Below are 19,644 nucleotides of genomic sequence, written 5' to 3'. Positions count from 1 at the left end.
CTCGTCATGAAACATCAATTAACAAAAAATATTTGACAATTCTATCATAACTTTAGAAAGAAAACATAAATTAATTTTTTTTTAAATCAAATTTATTGTATAAAATTTTTTATAATTATAAAAATAAAAAACAAATTTTTTGAACCACTGAAAATCTACTACAAAAGAAATTGAAACATAGTTCCACACGTAAATTTTTATTATCAAATTATATTATAATTAATATATATATTTATCTCCCCGTGTTTACATATCTCCGTATCGTATAATGTCTATACTATGTAGGTAACAGTAACATACGCTTACTTTTCAATTCTTTTCTTATTTTTTGAATATACCTTATTTATTTTGACACTCACCCCATCAAGAAAACAACGCATAAGTTACAAGAAAAAGAAACAAACGATCATACATTCAATATGTATAATATTTATTTTTTAATAATTTCATAACTTTCAAATAAGTAATTGTAAAAATTAAAAAAACCATAAAATATAACAAATATTGTCTTTTCATTTCTTAATATTTTATTTAAGTAGAGTGGTCAATTTATTCCTTGAAAGGGGATGAAAATGGGAAAAATGAGAAAGGATGTATTGAAATAGTTTTGGTAAATTGATGATAAAGGTCAGAGAACTTACATTTAAGCAAGCAATGAAGTATTATAGTGAATTGTCCACAAATGAGACAGAGTCTAGAGTAAAAAAACTCAAGAAAACTACTCCCAACAAGGGAAAAAAACAAATCCATCAAAGCATGTCGTGCCACCGCATTATTAGGCCCTGAAATGAAGCAGGAAGTGTTAGGTAAATACTTTCCTGAACCTACAAATAAGTGGGATGTAAAATTTCATGGTCTTTTATTTCTTTTATGTGGAGAGGCAGAAGCAGAAACCTTAACCTCAGAAAGTAACAGCTAATTAATGTCAGTAATTTAAATTTAAAATGAAAATGGCAGTAACTTGATAGAACTGAGTGAACAGTGTTAGCATTCCAGCGAAATTTTCATAACCATCTAGATATCATATCAGAACAAAAATTTAGAAAAGTAAAACCAGGCATGGAAATGGGTTCAAATGTTAATGGGTGAGAGGGGGTGGTAATGTATGCAAAAGTTTGCCCATGTCTGAAAACAATTTAGCACTTAAAGGTTTGTGTTGAATTGAAAGGTTGAAGCTCCCTGAGGATATTATTTAGACAAGATATCTAACTTGCAACCTACCTATATTTGTACGAGAAATCTCATGCTGAAACTACAAAATAAAAAGTCTACTCTGTTGATAAGATCAGCACTGAATTAACCATGTATAAGACGATAATCCCAATAATCTCTGATGAAACTTGAAAAGGTTAATTTGATATAAATTCATTAACTCCATAAGAAACCCGATCACCAACAAAAAATTCTTCACTCAAGGGTTTTCCAATCAAAAGAGAAATTCTAACAAATACCAATACATTCTTTGTTACTTTCTTTAAAGGCCTCTAGACTCTCACTTTCTATTAATAATCAAGTCCACTCTACTATCAAGACCAGCATAAAACTTCACTTAACAAGAAGGTTTTTAGACTGTGATTACATTCATTGTTACAGTTTCGTAGGGATCCTTGCCACTGCAGAACACTATGGGACATGTGCTGACAGACACCACGAAAACCTTGATATTGTGGCCACAATTGTGGTTGTGAACCTTTTCTTTAAAAATTTGCACTGAATACTCAAAGAGTTCAATTTTTTATGCTGTCGGTATAAAGAGCTCTATGCTATTGACCTATTAAAAATCATGTAGGTACAACTTCAAAATACATATGGTAAAAGTCAACAAACTTAACCATAAATAAACAATATGTGATTGAATGACAATATATGTAACGACCACCCTTTACACTGTCAATGCTAAACTATTTACTCCACTAAAAATGCATGTAAAATAGTGAATTGTCAATTATGTGTATAGCATTACACTCCTCCAATTTAGGACACCCAATTAATTAACTCAATCTCAAATGCAAGTAAATTAAACCAAAGCTAACCACGCATTACACACAAAACTTAGACAAAGTCTATTGTGCATTTTCATATTGTTCTCTAATCACAATTTTAAGTGTCAACTCTCATATTGATCTCATAATAAAAGCTTGCATCCAATGTCAAGCATAAAAAACTCCACTTCTAACCATGCAACAACATCAACAAGCATGTAAGAAATTGCGTCTAATTTTAAAGCTAACAACACAATTACCATCATGATGAGCTAAGCGTCATGCCACATTGGTTCAGAACCGACTTTGAATTAAAAACAACTTTGAGCAGCTTTCGTTAGGGTAAAAGGTTTACAATTTAAGTTATACTACAAAGTTGCTTTCAGAATTAAAAAAATCCAAACATAGATTATATAGTCCAAAATCAATTTTGCGCTCAAAGCCATCCACACATTGTGAAGGACAAGTAAAAAAGCGCAATGAACACCTTGTGCATTGCATTACACTGATTCCCCAACCTTAGGGGACACAACTAATCAACTCAAATGCAAACAAAATGAAAGATTGCGATCATTAAGATCATCTCGAGAGACTAGGAGCCATGAGGGTGTGGTCAAGAGTACAATGTGCACCATGAGCATTGCATAACACAATGCACACCAATTACAATGATTCCTCAAAGTTAGGACACACAATTAATCAACTTAAACAAATCAATCTAAAGCCAACAATGCAATTACCATAATGACGATCATCGGGCGTTAAGAGCCATGAGAAGGTTCTGTCCGCCAGGCAAGTACGAAACATTCGGAGACTTAGCCAAGGTGGAGGCTACCTCCCTGGAGGCTTCAATCCTCCTGAGTTCAATCAGCCCCATTCCAGCCGAGGCGGTAGCATCAGAAATCAGCTTCGCCGCATCGCTCTCTCCCTCGGCGCGGATAATCGCGGCCCGCCGCTCCTGCTCGGCCTTCATCACCACAAACTTGGACCGCTCCGCCTCCTGCTGCGCCACCTGCTTCTGCTCCACCGCGCGCGAGAACTCGCTGCCGTAGGAGAGGTGCGTGATGGCGACGTCGTCAAGAACGATGTTGAAGTCCTTGGCGCGGCGAATGAGGCTGTCGCGGACGAGGGCGGAGACCTGGGAACGGTCGGTGAGGAGCTGATCGGCGTTGAACTGAGCGACAACGGCCTTCAGGACCTCGTTGCCGATTGACGGAAGAACCTTCTCATCGTACTCGAGCCCGAGGTTCTGGACGATGACGGGGAGCTTGGCGGTGTCAGGGCGGGAGAGGACACGAAGCGTGAGGTTGACCATTTGGAGGTCCTTGGTGCCGGAGATGGAGGAGAAGGTGTGGGGGCGCGTGCGGATGTCGAAGATGTAGGGTTTCTGGACCCACGGGATGAGGAAATGGGTTCCCTCGCCGACGGTGGAGTCGAGAATCCCTCGGAAACGGTCGAAGAGGACGGCGCGCTGTCCGCCGTCGACGGTGTAAAGGGAGGAGGAGAGGGCGGTGGCCGCCACGCCGAGGCCGAAGGCGGAGCGGGCAAGATTGGTTAGGAAGGATACGGCGGCTTGGCTGCTTCCCATTTCGGAGAGGGGTTTAGGGTTTTGGAGGGTTTCTTCTTTCTTGCTTCCTTTAAGGGTTTTGAACAACCAAATCAAAGGCTTGTTTCTTGCCTTGGGGAGGAGGTTATATTTTATATATATATATATATATATATATATATATATATATATGTTTTTTATGTTTTTATTTTATTTTTTGCATTAAAAATATATTTAACCCTTATTTTTTTACTTAGAGAAAAAATGTTGTAGCTTTATATAAGTATGGTAGGAAATGATTTTATATTGATATACATAAGCATTTCACACATATAATAACAATAAAAAAATTAAACATAAAATAATATAATAAATAGTTCAATTAAACATAAATGCTTCTTAGGATTGTTTCAACACAAAAATTATGAACCAAGAGATATAAAAGTAAAAAAATCTCAAATAGGAAATTAAGAAAGTACATTTTCATGCTAAATTATTAGTTCATGGTGATTAACTAGTAGAAAATGTTCAATAACATTATATTTATATTAAACAAAATAAAATAAGATAAGGTAACTAGATAAAATTGATTGCTTAAGCGAGCAGGGTTCAACTTGGGTATCAATTTGAGTGAGTAGAAAGATAGTTTAATTTTTTCATTTAAACACACCAACACCCACCATGCAAAACTTGTGACTGACTGTCTTTAGTATTTTTTACCACTTAGTTACTTGTGGCTAAAAACCCGAGTATTGTTTAACACACAATTACTCATGGTTAAGACAAATATTATATAGGGTGTGATCAAAAGATCACAAGGTCGCTCATTAGATAGGGGTTACTTTTTTCGATATTTACAAGGTTAAACTCTCTCTACTAGTTTGCACAAATACAATATTGTTCTTACAAAGCTATTAGGACACAGAGATTTTGGCAACACTTTAGCACTAGCAAACAATGACTCAGTTCCTTGTTCTTTTCTTTTCTTTACTCTCTTTGTTTTGTCTTTTAGTTTCGTTCAAATAACGTGCATGAAGAAGAAAATGTGTCGAAGTAAGAGTCACAAGACGAAAGCAAAGAGTGGTGGGCTTTATCATTAAAATGGTCAAACTAAAGCAACACATGTAAGAAACCTAGAGGCACATTCTCAGGGTTGCATGAAAAAACATAAATCAAATATTGTAAATTGAGGGTTAGATGTGTAAGTCAAACACTCACTTCAACCTAGATAGTTATTCCACTAGACACTGAGATTATATGAGAGATCATACCATAAGTGTTAAGTTATGAATGATTATGCATGTTGTTGTTAGAGGTTGATAGAGTTAGCTAACTCGTGTAATTCTTTTTATCCTTTATAGGAAGGTCTATTATTCAGTTAATTGTTTTTACTTGATTTTTAATATTTATTTTGAATATGATAGTTTGATTCGTGATTATATATTTTCAACTTGGAAAACCTTTGTTTTAATTAGGATCTAGGTAAAAACACAAATAACACTTATTTTTAAGAATGAGTAAGATTTATCAGTCAATTTTTAAGTCTTCATCCTTAATGTTGATTGTTCAACAAAATTACTAAAGAATTGAGATAATTTTTAATGAATTAGGTTTAAAATAAACAAAAGAATTGTTGAATTGATTGATTAATTGGAAATATTGAATAAGGATTTATAGTAAATTGTGTACAAAATAGTAGTGAGATCAATCTCCAACACATTTCATATATTTGAATTACCTTCTATCTTAATTATTTTCTTTTTACTTATATATTCTTTATCTTCATCTATCTTTCATTATTAAAATAAAGTATTTTTTTTATTTTGTACCTTTGTTTTAAATTACAAATGTTAAATATCTCAATTATTAATTATAGAGAACACAAGTTGATGTGATGTATAATTGATTTTTTTTTCTATTTACTACTTTGCCAAAAAATTATATTCTTGTTAAGAAATCAATAAAAATGAAGTTTTGAAGCACATTTATTCATTCCTCAATAGTGTTAATTATTTAAAAGTTTTTTATGACAAAATACCCTCTAACATCTACTTATATGAACAATGCTTTCATATTGTCTTTAAGTGCAAATTTTTGTAGAAAAGATAAAGAGAACTCCATGCATAAATGGTATTGGTGGAGCACCCAAGTAGTTAATTTTGATTATTTGCTCATTCCTTTTGACGAAAATCCCTTGTATGTATTATCATCAAATTGGTTATTGTGCACTCTTTCGTGGACTATATGAAAAAATTGCAATATCTCAAGGTTTGAAAACGTGGCTACTCCTTTGAGACGTGTTATATACACTATTACATCTTTAAATCACATAGTCTCTTTAAACAACAATTTTCAACGACAAGATTTCTAAATTCTTAAATATCCCTCTCATTCATTATTCCATCGATAACTCCTAAAATTTTGAATGTCATTGACATTTATCTATAGTTAGTTATATTAATGCAACAATGATAATGCTTTGAGTAATAATTTCTTATAAGAATCCAAATAATTTTAATTCTACTTTTAGTGAAAAGGAAAAACTTGAGCAACATATATTGAAAATGTTGTACGATTTTAGATTAAAAGTGCGGTAATCTTCTATATGGGTTGACTCATGAATCATTGGTACTAAATCTCCTTAATGTATTTCTTCAAACGATTCAACAATTTCAATCTCGTATATCTCGTATCTTGTGATGATATTCCTCGTAATAAATTCATGTTTTTTTAATACATATCATCTTGGTTGTTAGAAATACATATCATCTTGAATAATATTAAAACAATTCTTATTTATTTATTGTTAGAATGATCTTTTAATGGCAAAATAATTCCACAAAACTATTTTTAAAACCCAAGACAAATATGCTTTTTCTAGGACTATATTAACATGGTTTCAAATGTTAAAGGATCAAATTGGTTAAATTATTTTACTTAAATATTAAATTTGAATTTGACACAAAAAAAAATTGTATGAAAAAAAAATAATAACCATTCACTCTTTTGGTATGCAATCTTTGGAAAATGAATATTCTGTTCAATTTTGGTATCAAAATTTGTGGTGAATGGCATGCTTGCGCTAAATAGAGTCAATGGTTTTGCCCCTCACAAGTTGCGTTGGAAGAAAACAGAACACCAAACGAAACCATAATAAAAGATTTTCCTTTCAACTTTCCTTCCACTTTCCAAACGCTACAAACTCGAGCCTTTTTCACCTGGTTGAAACTTTTCAACCTTTTCCACAACTTTTTAATTTTAATTTTCGGGTAAACAAACATCAACTCGTTTCCTTGACTCTTCTTCCCTTGTGAATGGAGAGAGAAGGAAACGATTGTCATGTGGGGGACACGTCTCTCACAGCTTCACTTTTTGATGATGAAGCTTCCGTTTTGAGCTCCACCTTTTTGTTGGATCACGTTGGGGAGGTCACCCTCACCTTCCACGAGGACCGCTTGTCTTGGAAATTGGTGGGACCGTTGGATAATGTAAGCCCATTTCATTGCCTTCAACGTGTTTGTCAAAATGTCTGATTTTTGGGAAATGGGGTGGATCATTGATCTCACCCTTGTTTTAGATTATGCTGAATCATAGTTATTGAATTCTTTCAATAATTCGGGGTATTATTGAATTCGGGGTACCACATACCAGGTTTTCTTTGAAAACTCTTGTGATAATTATGAAAAAAATGACGAACCATGTGTACCTATAGGTACCTTGTACCAGCACCCGACCACATGTTGGGTTGAATATTGGTTTTGATCCTGATTTTTTCTGACTGTGTATGATGTAGTTGGTGTGTTTTATAAAATGTATTAATTGAATGGGGTCTGAGTTTTTTGATGGTAGAGCTTGAGTGAGGAGCCAAATTTGTGGGTAAGGGATGGATTTGTTGGCTGTTTTAATGGAACGCAAGTTTGAGTTTAAGCTCCCATGAAGTTTGTGGAACCACTAAGGGAGTCATTTCATCGTTTCATGCTACAGGATGATACTAGGAGGGGCGAAGCGCAGCATTCAAGATTTGTTTTGAGAACAGTCAGTGTAAGATCACCTATTTTCAAGACAACACATAAACCGCTTTTCATGGTCAGATTTCTTACTGCTCTTATGCAAGACAGAATGTGATAGGTTTCCAATTTCTAATGAATCAGGACAATCAGTATGGGCTACTAGCAGGCCCAAATGTCCATGGTCCACTATAGTTACCTTAGGTGGAAAGCAGGGAGGGAGGAAAAATTTAGTTATAGAGAAAGAAGGGGAGAAATGAGGTTATATATAGAGGAGCTAGAGAGGTATTTAGGGAATAATTTTAGGTTGTTGTTTGTTATTAGGCAGATAAATAGTTTCTCTGAGTAGTTAGTTCTCTGGGATTATAGGGGGTTTTCTTCAGCAATAGATTTATTTTTCAGTCTATAATACAAATTTACCAATATTTTGTCCCAATAAATTGGTTCAATGTGTTGGATTGCTCAAGAGAGACCCAGTGTATCTGGAGATGGAGAACACATGAATGTTGGAGCAGCCAGACTTTGTGGGAATGAATTCTATTGAGTGGATCGTTAGAGCTGAAAGGTTCTTTGAGGAGCAAGAAATTCAATTATGTGATAAACTGCAATGGGAATTCACGAGCATGAAGGGTGAGATGAAGCCATGCTTTGGTTTCAGTCATGGTGCCAAAAGGATCTCGATGCAGATTGGGAGTCATTTTCTGTTGCTTTCTATGATTAGAAGATGCAGAGAGAATGCCAGTTGTAGTTTTGCTGAGGGATTGACCATAGAGGAGGGTGAGATCAACTTACACGCTCCTGGTGAAATGAAGAGGAAGAAAACCCAAATGGTAATGGGTTTGGGGTCAAAATGACAAGTCCCATTCTTGTGCAAAGGAGAGTGGTGGTGAGACTAGTCCATTGGGTAGATTGTTAGAAAACAAAAAATGAAGGTAAGCTTGCATCGACAAGAGGAGACATTTGTGAATTGCTTCTAATGGTGGTCAGTGGGTGGTCATCAAGCTCATCTCAACTTACAGTCTAGTTGCTTGGTATTTTTGACAACTTGAACCTACCAATAGATACATGAAATTGTGGTGTTGATATTTTGGAAGACACTACTTGGTGATGGAGGGGAAGGAGAAGATACATGCTATTGTGGCGTTACATGGTAGCAACACATTTTTGGAAAAAGCAAGGGTTGGGGCTGAATTGGGACAAATCAGGTTAGACCAAATACAAAGGGGGGCACAACTGGTATTTTGTAAAGTGGGTAAGTTTCTCAATCTAAACGAAGTCCCATAATTATAGGATACTTTTGCAAAAGGGTTGATCCAATTCCAACCAAGTGTATCAACGTTTATGGTTTTGGACAAGTGGGTGAGTTGCGAAAGGCTGAAAGGAATTTTGTGGTTCATGAGACCCCATCTGTGAAGCTTGAACAGATGGTGGGTATTACTTGGCAGTGGGTCAAGACCTGGAGAGAGGGATCTGTTCATCTGACTTTGGCAATTATTAACCAGATACATCCAAACATAGCTGTGTGTATATGACAATATTGGCAACTTAATTGAGTCATGTGTCTTGGTTCATTTCTTTAGTCATTTGAGTGGTTTTGCTATGTGAAATAGAGCTGCCTACAACCAACAATCCAATATCTTGGAAGGCTGTTACATGGACAATCAAATTGCTATAGTGCATCTAATAGTTGTAGAGGAACTGGCATATATAAAACATATACTCACAAAGATTCATACGTAGTTTTAAACAAATTATAATGTGTAATTCTCATAAAATTGAACAACTGCCATAGAGTTTGGCATATAATATAAAATAGGGCAGCTTTATAGTCACATTGTATTAGATTTGATCGTGTGTAAATTTTTAATATAGCCAAATGCCATACTCTTTGCTGCAGAACCGAATGAAATACTATCATTGTCAAGTAACAACAATATGTTTTCTTATAAAAAGATTTTTTTCAAGCATTTTTCATATCCAAATTAATAATGGCAGAGCTTCCCTTGTGTTTAAATTTCTTCTAGCATTTCATCCCTGTCATGGCTTGTTTATGTTTTCATTTTTCATTTTTACTCTAAAATACATATATATATACATATATGTATGTATATAATATTTATAATTAGTTGCAATAATATGACCTGATATGAGCAATGTGTAGTTTTTAAACTGGTAATTACTAAATTGAGCATGTAGTTTGGGTTCTTCTAATACTATTTTTCTTAAATGTTCAATGGATCAGGATGTTTCAACTTGTTTACGTGTTAAATATTTTCCTAAGGTTGCTACTGAGATCAAACTTTCTGAGATATATGCTGTTGACTTAAATGATCATGGTTCAATTTACATATCGAGTCTCCCTCCTGCTACTGAATGTCTACTTTTGGGTGAAGACATACTGGTTTGCTCTTGTTGTTTACAATTATGCAATTTTTTTCCTTAAGGTTTGTTTTGTTTCTCTCTATTTAGCTTACAATTATGCAGATGTACCGCTTTACTGTGCATGGTTTTATAAGGAGCAAGAATCAACCTTCTCAGTGTATCCTGGCTGATTATACTTTTGGTCATACAAATTTGCAAATGTGTCGGAAGTGGGTTAATCAACTTAATGCTTCTTTGAAACGGGAAGTTGGAAGACCAAAGAATCTTTTGGTATGCTCTATTATTGGTCAAACATTTACAATTTTGCATTTTACTTTTATTGATTAATTAAAATGAACTTTTCCCAGATATAATTTCTGATTCACTAGGTTTTTGTTCATCCAAGGAGCGGTAAAGGTAATGGCTGTAGAACCTGGGAAGCTGTAGCTCCTATATTCTCTCGCGCTAAAGTAGAAACAAAGGTGAAACTTTAGAATCTCTGACAATATCCTAAATGAATAGCTCTTGATAAACTTTCAATGTTATGTTTATGTATGCTTAACTCCTATCCAAGTCTTTGGCCATCAACTCCTTGCTCAATAGCTTTTAAAATATTATTTTTGGACTGTGCCCAGCTGTTGTAACAGGAATAAATGATTCCATTTCCATTAATTTCATGCTGTTAACTTATGAATTTTAGTAAATATTTCTTTTAATAATTCTTTTAGTAAATATTTTAATTTTAGATTCATTTTTAAAATAATATGTTTTGTGCTTGCCTTGGCCAGTCAATCTACAGCTTAGACTAGTGAAATGAACAAATAAAACCACCAGAGATCTAGTTGAGCTTGTCCTGTTAAAAGTTGAGTTATAATTGCACTTTATAAATGTTTAAAAAATAATTATATGTATATGGTAGATCTTGATTGAGAACATGGTCAGTTTCGATGCTTGATTAAATAGAGTCCGATCTATTATGTATATTTAATAATTAATAATGTAAATAACATAAAGACAAAACTTATGTACTGTACTAGAGGTACAATTAGTGTTTTTGTCCAATTAAATTCGGAATTTCATTTTTGAAATATATAATGCATTTAATAAAATGTAAATTCCCAAGGTGAAACCCCAAATTTATGTACCTAAAAAAGTACAATATGTAAGATTTGTCCATAACAAAAAATGACATTATTTTGTCAATGATCAACAAAAATAAATTTATTAAATGAAAATATGTAATAATATATTGGAGGTGAGGGGAGAATGAAGTAATGACCAATTTTGTGTGCATTTGTTTCTTCAAATAACCTTACTGACTTGTGCTCTGTCTGTTTAAGCTCATGATTGATATCTTATGTGAGATTTTGCTCAAGATTGATATATTTTGATTGAATTAGCTTGAGGTGATTGTCTTTTAATTTTGCTCAGCTTATTTACCGCCATACCTTTAGATCTCAAGTATAGGTGTCTAACATAAATCTATTAACATCACAACTGTTATTATTTGCTCTGGATGCAACTTAGAGAAGGAGAACTTAACTTTGTGATAATATTATGTGGTAACAGATAATCAAATGAAATTATTGATCTCTATCCTAGTAATAAGATTTGCTTTTCTTTGCTAGGTGATCGTGACAGAGAGAGCAGGAGAGGCATTTGGTGTGATGTCTTCTATAACAAATATGGAGCTTAACTCATATGATGGTGTTGTAGCCGTTGTAAGAACTTATCTCCCTTCTTTACATTCAAATAGAACTAGACCAGAAGTAACTGAGTTTTGATGCTGATAACCCTCATTATGATATAGTTAAGACTAGAGGAAATGATTGAAAAAAACATGTATATTTATGATTGATTAAACCTTACAAAGGACATGAATGGAGGTAAATCTAGAGAGACACGATGATACAGGAAATATGATCATAATTACCTTAGGTACAAATCTCCTAAAAATGTTATTTACATAAATACAACTAAAAGCTGATATAAATTAGAACAAAGTCATTTAAATCAAACTTGTCATATTTTTTAATACATCTCTATAATCTACATAATATTTTTCAACACTTCCCCTCAATCTGGAGCGTATTAGCTGGATGCATCAAGCTTGCAACATATGTTTGCTATTCTCAGTCCTTGAAGAGACTGGTGAAAATGTCTGTTGACTGCTCTGAGAACTACAAATGAACTCGTAATTTCTCCAGACATAACCTTCTCATAATAAAATGGAAATAAATCTCAATATGCTTAGTCTGCTCATTAAAGATTGCATTGGAGGCAATGTGCAGGGTTGCTTGGTTTATTACAAATGAGATTCATTAAGTGTACTTCACAGAAACGCAATTCTTGGAGTTGATGTTTTAGCCATATTAGCTCACATGTAGTGAGAGCTGTACCTTGTTACTCAGTCTCTGCATTGGATCTGGCAATAAAATTTTGTTTCTTCCTTTTTCCATGAAATCATATTCCTCCAATGAGGAGACACATTCTTGATTGTTAGCTACACATTCCTCCATTAAGTCAAGAATACAAAATATGTAAACAAAATAAAGAGGAATAAGGGATACAAATACAATCCTTAATCGTTAGTGAGGCATATTTCCCTATTTACAGAGGATCTATCCATATCTGTAACCCTAGAGCATATATATCACGAGTCGAACTTATTACAAATGTTATCAACATTGAGAGAATTAGTGAACAAGTCGGCCAATTGGTTTGGAGCTGACAAAATCAATAATGATTTTTTTGAGAGCACTTTCTCTTTCACAAAATTGAAATAAATTAATTTTCTTATAGAATGAATGAATTAGAGAATGTGTTAGAGCTCACAAAGGATTCTCTATTATAATGATCAAGAATACAAAATATGGAAACAAATTAAAGAGTAATAAGGGATGCAATCCTTGATTGTTAGCTGTATATATTTCCCTATTCACAGAGGATCTAATCTCTGATGTTTGAAGTTTCTTTTTTGTTAGGGGTCTGATAGTTAATCTGTTAGTTATTAAAATTTATTTGTTATTGGGCGGAGATTGAGAAGAGTTAAGCCATATTACCTATAAATAAGATGAGAGGTTTACAAACAAATATATCTTGTCATTTGAAAGGATTGGATTGAACTCGTAAAAAGTGGGAAGAGTCAGGGTCACTCAAATACCCTAAGTACTACAGTACCTCATGTCTGGCTCTATTATGAGAGTTATGCTAGAGAATAGTACACATTTCATCACTTCTCTTCTCTTCATTTATTTTCTCCACTTGTTTCTGTCTTGATCCAGTTCTATCACTTTTCTGTTTTCGCCTTTCCTCAACAATTGAATAAAACTTGTCTAAACTCTGGAACCATAAATGAATGTGAAAAACTTAGCTTTCTGATCTAATATACTCTATCAAATGATACAGTGTCACAAGATTTCTTTGATATGATGAGCTTGTGCAATATCAAGATTGGCATTTGGATTTGATATTTATCATAATGCCTTGCACAACATTGCAATTTCCAAGAACCTTATGTGCATATTCTTGTTATGATCTAATTCCTCAATCATTCTTTTGAATGTTTATGAGATTTTTTGTTTATCAAGTTTCAAACCTTTATATTTTAGATGCATCTGTTTATTCATTTTTCAACTTGTTGCTTTCAAATGGTTTTCCTCAGTTTTTAAATTATATTGTTCTAACTGTGGTGGTTCCAGGGTGGTGATGGATTTTTCAATGAAATCCTAAATGGGTTTCTTTCTCCCAGGTTTAAAGCTCCATACCCACCAACGCCTTCAGATTTTGTGCATGTGGTTAAAGATAATGGTTATTCCTTAGATCATGATGACGATGAAATAGTTGCTGAGACTTCAAGTAAAAAGGAAGACCAGTTTCCTCTGATTTCAAGTCCAAAACAATTTGGATCTAGAATCTCAAATCTGAGTGAGTTTAATTTATCTGTACACCATTACTTCCCAAACAAATGCTTTGTACTTGTGATAAGTTATTGACTCGTTCAGTACATATTGTTTTAGTTATTGGATGCCTTTGAAACTGGAATGAGTTGGGAAACATGAAAATAGATACTAGAGACACGAGGATAAATTAAGAGAGTAATTTGTGAATTGCTTGACTGATTTGGCCATAGCATATTTGTATTTATATACAGGAAAAAGTAAATACAACTTATATTTACAAAGACAGTGAATAAGCATTGAGCTACTTTCTAAGACCTTAATGTTTCCAATGCTACAACAACTCCCGATAATGTCAGTTCTGCATTAATTACGGTCATCATTCCGACCCTTCATAATTGCATTGTATCATTTCTATCATTTAACATGTTAGTTTTTTCCATACTTCAGTGACTACTGTGAAATGTTAGTTTCTGCAACCACCATTTCTCCTCCTTTACATCTCTACTTTACTTTATAGAAGCACAAAGCCACTATTAACAGAAAGGAAAAAAAGAAATGACATTTAATGCTTGGTTATTGTGTTGCTTTTGAAGATTCTGCAGATAAGGCTGCTGAATTTCCTGTTCCCAATGAATGGTTTAGATTTGGGATTATTCCTGCAGGTTCAACTGATGCCATTGTAATCTGGTAACCTTTTTCTTTCGTACTTTCCATTCCGCACTAGAGATGATATATATGTCATATCTAATATCAATTTATAGAATATATTTATGAAGAATCATGTGCTTTGATTTTTATGCATCAAGAACCAAACCAATTTGCAATATCTTCTATCCAAATTTCATTTTGCCTTGTTCTGCATAAATTACATTTAGTTGTTACTATTGTACTTTCTAGCAGTTGGATTCGGAAATTAAGGGTCACAATCACACACAGGGAGATGAACATATATATTAGTCATATAGTAAATACAATCTTTAATCAAGGAGGCTTAATTATGGTCACTAAATGAAAGGGTTGCCTATGGACTACATGCATTGAAACTGGACATAATTTTTTTATTAGAGGATGATGGATCTATGGGTATCCGTGTTTTTCTTTCATTTTGGGTTACCTCTCTAAAGCACTAGTTACCATGTTGAAAGAGAAAAAATGGAGACAATTGCAAAACTAGTGCCCTCAGTCAGTCTCAGGAGCTGCATATATCTCAATATATACCAGCTTAATCAAGGAAGCCTAACCATGATAACCAAATCTTAGGAATTGACTACTCACTACATAGTTCATACATTGAATGTAGACATTAAATTAACCTAACTATATACTTATTTCCATCTGTACTATCTTTCACTGATTTGCTAGAAAATAAAAATGCCTCCATAACTATTCATGATGCCTGTAAGAGCATATTGATGTTATATCTATAATAAAAGTTGCATACTGTATAAAATTTAGTGATGTTAGATTGATATGGTGCTGTATCAATACTATACTAGTCACTAAATCTTGTCCTAGTAATTGTGGTCATTTATATTATAATATGATAATTAGATTGAGTTGATAGAACCTAGATCAGATTGTAGATGGAAATTATCTTTATTAATGGGAAACCGTGTAACACTCCTTGTATTTGAGAGACCTGGTTCTGTCCCAAAGAATTCCCAAGACGACCTTCTCCCTCATAGCCCCTCTTATTTATAGGCAACTCCTATATAACTAATGGGTAACTACTGCTACATAACACAAGTACTAGAGTAGTATTACTCTTACAAGCTTAAGCCTATCATTACAATAAACTAGTAATCCTGAATAAAGGAGGTAAATCAGGTAATAAAAAATTAGGAAACAATTTTATGCATTAATTAGATAACTAGTTTATTTCTCAATATATTCTAAAGATCTTTGATACATTCTAAAATAGTCTAAGGTACACTAAAAATATTCTAGATTTTTTATAAACATTTTAATATATACTTTTGAAAATTATATGCACTTAAGATTTCTGTAGCCAATATTTTTTTGTAATTTTAGAGTTTTCTGATACAATTCACATGGGTTATGTGAAATTCTGAATAAAACTCTGTATTTTGTAGTACAACTGGAACTCGAGATCCTATTACTTCTGCATTGCAGATTGTCCTTGGTAAGAGGGTGCACCTTGACATAGCTCAAGTTGTACGGTGGAAAACGACTCCTAGATCTGAGGTTGAACCTAATGTGCGCTATGCAGCTTCCTTTTCAGGGTAATTCCTCTGTTATGTGTTCTTTAAATATAAAAAGAAGACAATCCTAACTCTTGCTTTAAGCTTACTTTAGTTGCAAATGTTTATCTTTCAAGCATATTTCTGGCTTCATATTCAAAGGAACCAAGTGCTGTATGGCAGTTGAGGGAATTAAATTAGCAAGCTTTTGTTAGTTTGATTCATGAAAATTGTAGAAATTTAGCTTGCTAACTATACTGAGTTTTGGTCCTTAGTAAACCTATTTTGAAGTCCTAAGCTCTCCTCTCAAGTGATTAGGTTTTACATAGTGTAGAGCTTATGGTATTTAAGGGGTTTCCCTTTTCAGATATCTTAAAAGGTGTACTTTAAACGTAAGTCAATTTCACAAAACTAGCTTTTAAGGTAAGGTTTGTATCAATTTATATACTAAATTTGGTTATATCTCTAGTCAATGTGAGATCTCCAACAAATATGTTCAATGTGTGGGTAATACTGAATTTTCTTTTTCAAATAAGAGGATATTTTATGCTCCAATATATTTTTAATCTTCTCTCTTTTTATCTCAATCAATTTATAGATATAATTTTGGGTTGGATCTTGAATTTACTTGCACATGACCACTAGCTGTGAGAATAGACCGGATTGAATTGAAATTTTTCTTGACCCATCAAGAAACCGGTTTTCAATTTATTACCCATTGAGGCATGTACTGCTAGTCATCTTGCATATACTACAAATTAATTCTAATAGTTATAAAGATTTAGTAATACCATATCCTACATTATTGATCTCAGGTATGGATTTTATGGTGATGTCATCACAGAGAGTGAGAAGTATCGTTGGATGGGTCCCAAACGTTATGATTATGCCGGAACAATGGTATTTTTAAAGCACAGGTAATCTCTAAGTAATTCGCTTTCTTGAATTCCATACTTTTCTTATTTTACTCTCTTATTCTGTCTGTTATATTGGGACTATGTAATGTGTATTCTTTCTTTGTTTTGAACCACAACCAGAGATTCCATTTTCATAAAACATATGTTGTTTTTCTCATAGGTTCCATTAGTTGGGATACTTGAAAAATATCTGATAATATCTTGATTGTATTTTAGAATAATTTAGAGAGTCTTTGGTTGTCTCTTTGGATTACTTTCCTTATTTCCTTACGCACTCTCAGGAGTCTTGAATGAAGTGTGCACAGTCCTTATCTCTTAGGATATAAGATTGTAACCATGAATTCGGTTTTTGTTGATGTATCATGAGGGATTATTTTTGCTATTGTTTCCTTTGATTTGGATCATAAAATTTTCTTGAATTAGTTTTCAACTCCATGGACGAATTGAAGAATCGCTCCTTGTTGGTTCTTATGAAGAGAATGAATCTTTTTATTCAATTATCATAAAAAAAATGGTTAAAGACCTCCTGGGGGAATAGTTGACATTTTTTATGCATAAACTAATAGGGTTGTTGCTTTTTTCTATTATTGACACTTAACATCTTGCTTATTTAACTTGGCCTTTGCATGCATATCTTCAGGTCGTATGAGGCAGAAATAGCATACCTAGATGTTGAATCAGATGAAATCAATTTGACTTCCAAAAGAGATCATCAGGGTAATTTGATACGGGCAGTAAGGTCTTCACACATATCAGAAAAACGTATCTGCCGAACTAATTGCAATGTTTGTAATGAAAAGCCAAATCATGCATCCGTTGGAGTTTGCAGCCTCACACCTCATCTGAATTCAGAAGAAACCAGATGGGCAAGATCCAAAGGACACTTTCTTAGTGTAGGAGCTGCTGTAATCTCTTGCAGAAATGAAAAAGCACCGGATGGATTGGTGGCTGATGCACACCTGTCTGATGGTTTTCTTCATCTAATATTGATTAGAGACTGTCCTCATGCATCTTATTTATGGTGAACACCACCTGTCTTCTTTCTACATTGTGCATGTGAAATTATGAAAGTCAATAAGTCTCTTTGTAAATTTTGAATCTGTTCTTTGCTATGAAGAAAGAAACCTTTATCTAGCTTATGTTTGGAAGTATTGCGTTGCAATGCCATTTCATATCATTCTTTTGAATCCTTGGAATTTTTTACATGTAGGATCTGCTTAATTGAGTTGATGGAATTTTCGAATTGAAAATTAACTTTTACATTAAATGTATGCTATTCATTGGCCATTTAATATAATGGCTTGCACCTGGTTTTGTAGTGGGATATTTTGCTCTTGGTAAAAGTGTAATACATACTATTGCTTAAAAAATCCTCTGGAAAGCTGGCACTGCCAGTCTTACATTACAATAAATAGAATAATAATCTTTTACACAGCCATGTGGCCAGTTTGTGAAGACTGAATCATGAAAAAGTTTAGTGATGCTCTTTTCTGTGGAACCTTAATTTGTTATTTTTAAAATTTATATGCTCTGCTCCCATATATGTTATATAGTTTAATTGACTGTATTTTATATGTTTGTCTCATTATTTCTGCAGAAATCAAATATATCTTACACATTCAGTAACAATATTCTTTTTTCTTTGCTTTACAAAATGATGCAGGCATCTGACTCAACTTACAAGAAGAGGGGGAAACCCCTTGAATTTTAAGTTTGTTGAACATCATAAGGTTAGTTTTACCCTAATCCACACCACCTCCAAGTATGACCATGGACAATATATTAATTTTATCTAGCTTTTGCAGACCCCTGCATTTTCTTTTACTTCTTCTGGCGATGAGAGTGTATGGAATGTGGATGGAGAGATTTTTCAGGCACACCAACTTTCAGCCCAAGTGTTTAGAGGTCTTGTATCCATGTTTGCATCTGGTCCCGAAGTTTAATTGTGGAAGTAGCTACTTGCTCTAACAGGAACCAGGATGAAAGGATAATTAACACCAAGGTTTTGTGTATAATATATATCTATTTACCAATGTAACTGCATCATTAAGTTGAAAGTTTGGAACTTGTAACCATGGAGGGAAATTTTTGTAATAGGAATATATATATTTTTGTGTGCTTTGTTCATGATTTTCTATTGGCGATCGCAATAAATGGAAGAAGGCTTGATTATTTTGTACATCACAATTTTCTATGTACATCATTACTCTTATACCATGAACATCTAATACAAGTTTGTTCAACATTTTCATTCTTAAGTAAGATTTTGCTTGTGTAGTTATTTAATTTATTATGTAGAGCAAAGTCATTAAATGTCGTGGTTGTATTTTTAACATATTTTAAAGGGTTAATTTATGCTGTCTTCCAAATTTTCGGATAACCTTTAAATTTTAGATATCCTTTTTAGTCTTTCATATATTTTTTAAAAAGTATAGTTTTAGTCACTCAAATTTACTGTTTAAGAATTAAAAATGGTTCTATAAAGTCCTTTTAATATATGGAACTTAGTATATAAGAAATCTCTTGCAAATTTTTATCTTTTGGAATGGTCAGTTTGGAACATAAAATTTTCCGAATGTAAAATTGCATTCTGGACGTGTGTTTATTATAGTTTATACACATTTTTACAATTTTCCTTTATAAGAAAATATCATAGGAAAAATGTATGTCTATATTATGCTATTTTCTGCAAATAAAAAAAAATACCCTTTAAAGTGTTTTAACACTT

At 33.3% G+C, this 19,644-nt stretch overlaps 2 protein-coding genes across 11 annotated transcripts; one reads left to right on the top strand and one right to left on the bottom strand.

Annotated features, from left to right (window-relative positions):
• Window positions 1-594: 594 nt before the first annotated feature.
• Window positions 595-3,680, bottom strand: LOC137834647 (prohibitin-3, mitochondrial). Its single transcript, XM_068642744.1, has 2 exons — window positions 2,723-3,680; window positions 595-782 (listed from the first exon to the last, which is right to left on the bottom strand). The coding sequence occupies exon 1, from the start codon at window positions 3,568-3,570 to the stop codon at window positions 2,734-2,736; it is 837 nt and encodes a 278-aa protein (XP_068498845.1). The 5' UTR covers window positions 3,571-3,680; the 3' UTR covers window positions 595-782; window positions 2,723-2,733.
• Window positions 3,681-6,561: 2,881 nt separating this feature from the next.
• On the top strand, window positions 6,562-19,174 carry ACD5 (Diacylglycerol kinase family protein). 10 transcript variants are annotated; one of them, XM_068642739.2, is made up of 13 exons: window positions 6,562-7,016; window positions 7,513-7,569; window positions 9,778-9,936; window positions 10,020-10,187; window positions 10,286-10,378; window positions 11,525-11,617; window positions 13,598-13,823; window positions 14,392-14,485; window positions 15,892-16,041; window positions 16,815-16,916; window positions 17,557-17,937; window positions 18,580-18,646; window positions 18,722-19,174. In XM_068642739.2, the coding sequence occupies exons 1-13, from the start codon at window positions 6,843-6,845 to the stop codon at window positions 18,857-18,859; spliced, it is 1,902 nt and encodes a 633-aa protein (XP_068498840.2). In that variant the 5' UTR covers window positions 6,562-6,842; the 3' UTR covers window positions 18,860-19,174. The 10 variants fall into 10 exon arrangements, with proteins under 10 accessions (XP_068498840.2, XP_090158346.1, XP_068498839.2 ...); XM_090302220.1 differs by having other exon boundaries at window positions 6,641-7,016; window positions 14,401-14,485; XM_068642738.2 differs by having other exon boundaries at window positions 6,641-7,016; window positions 7,513-7,614; window positions 14,401-14,485.
• Window positions 19,175-19,644: the final 470 nt, after the last annotated feature.

This window comes from Phaseolus vulgaris, chromosome 5 (assembly GCF_051622355.1).
Source record: "Phaseolus vulgaris cultivar YP4 chromosome 5, ASM5162235v1, whole genome shotgun sequence".
NCBI lineage: Eukaryota > Viridiplantae > Streptophyta > Magnoliopsida > Fabales > Fabaceae > Phaseolus > Phaseolus vulgaris.
This window is presented reverse-complemented; position numbering and strand designations above follow the sequence as displayed.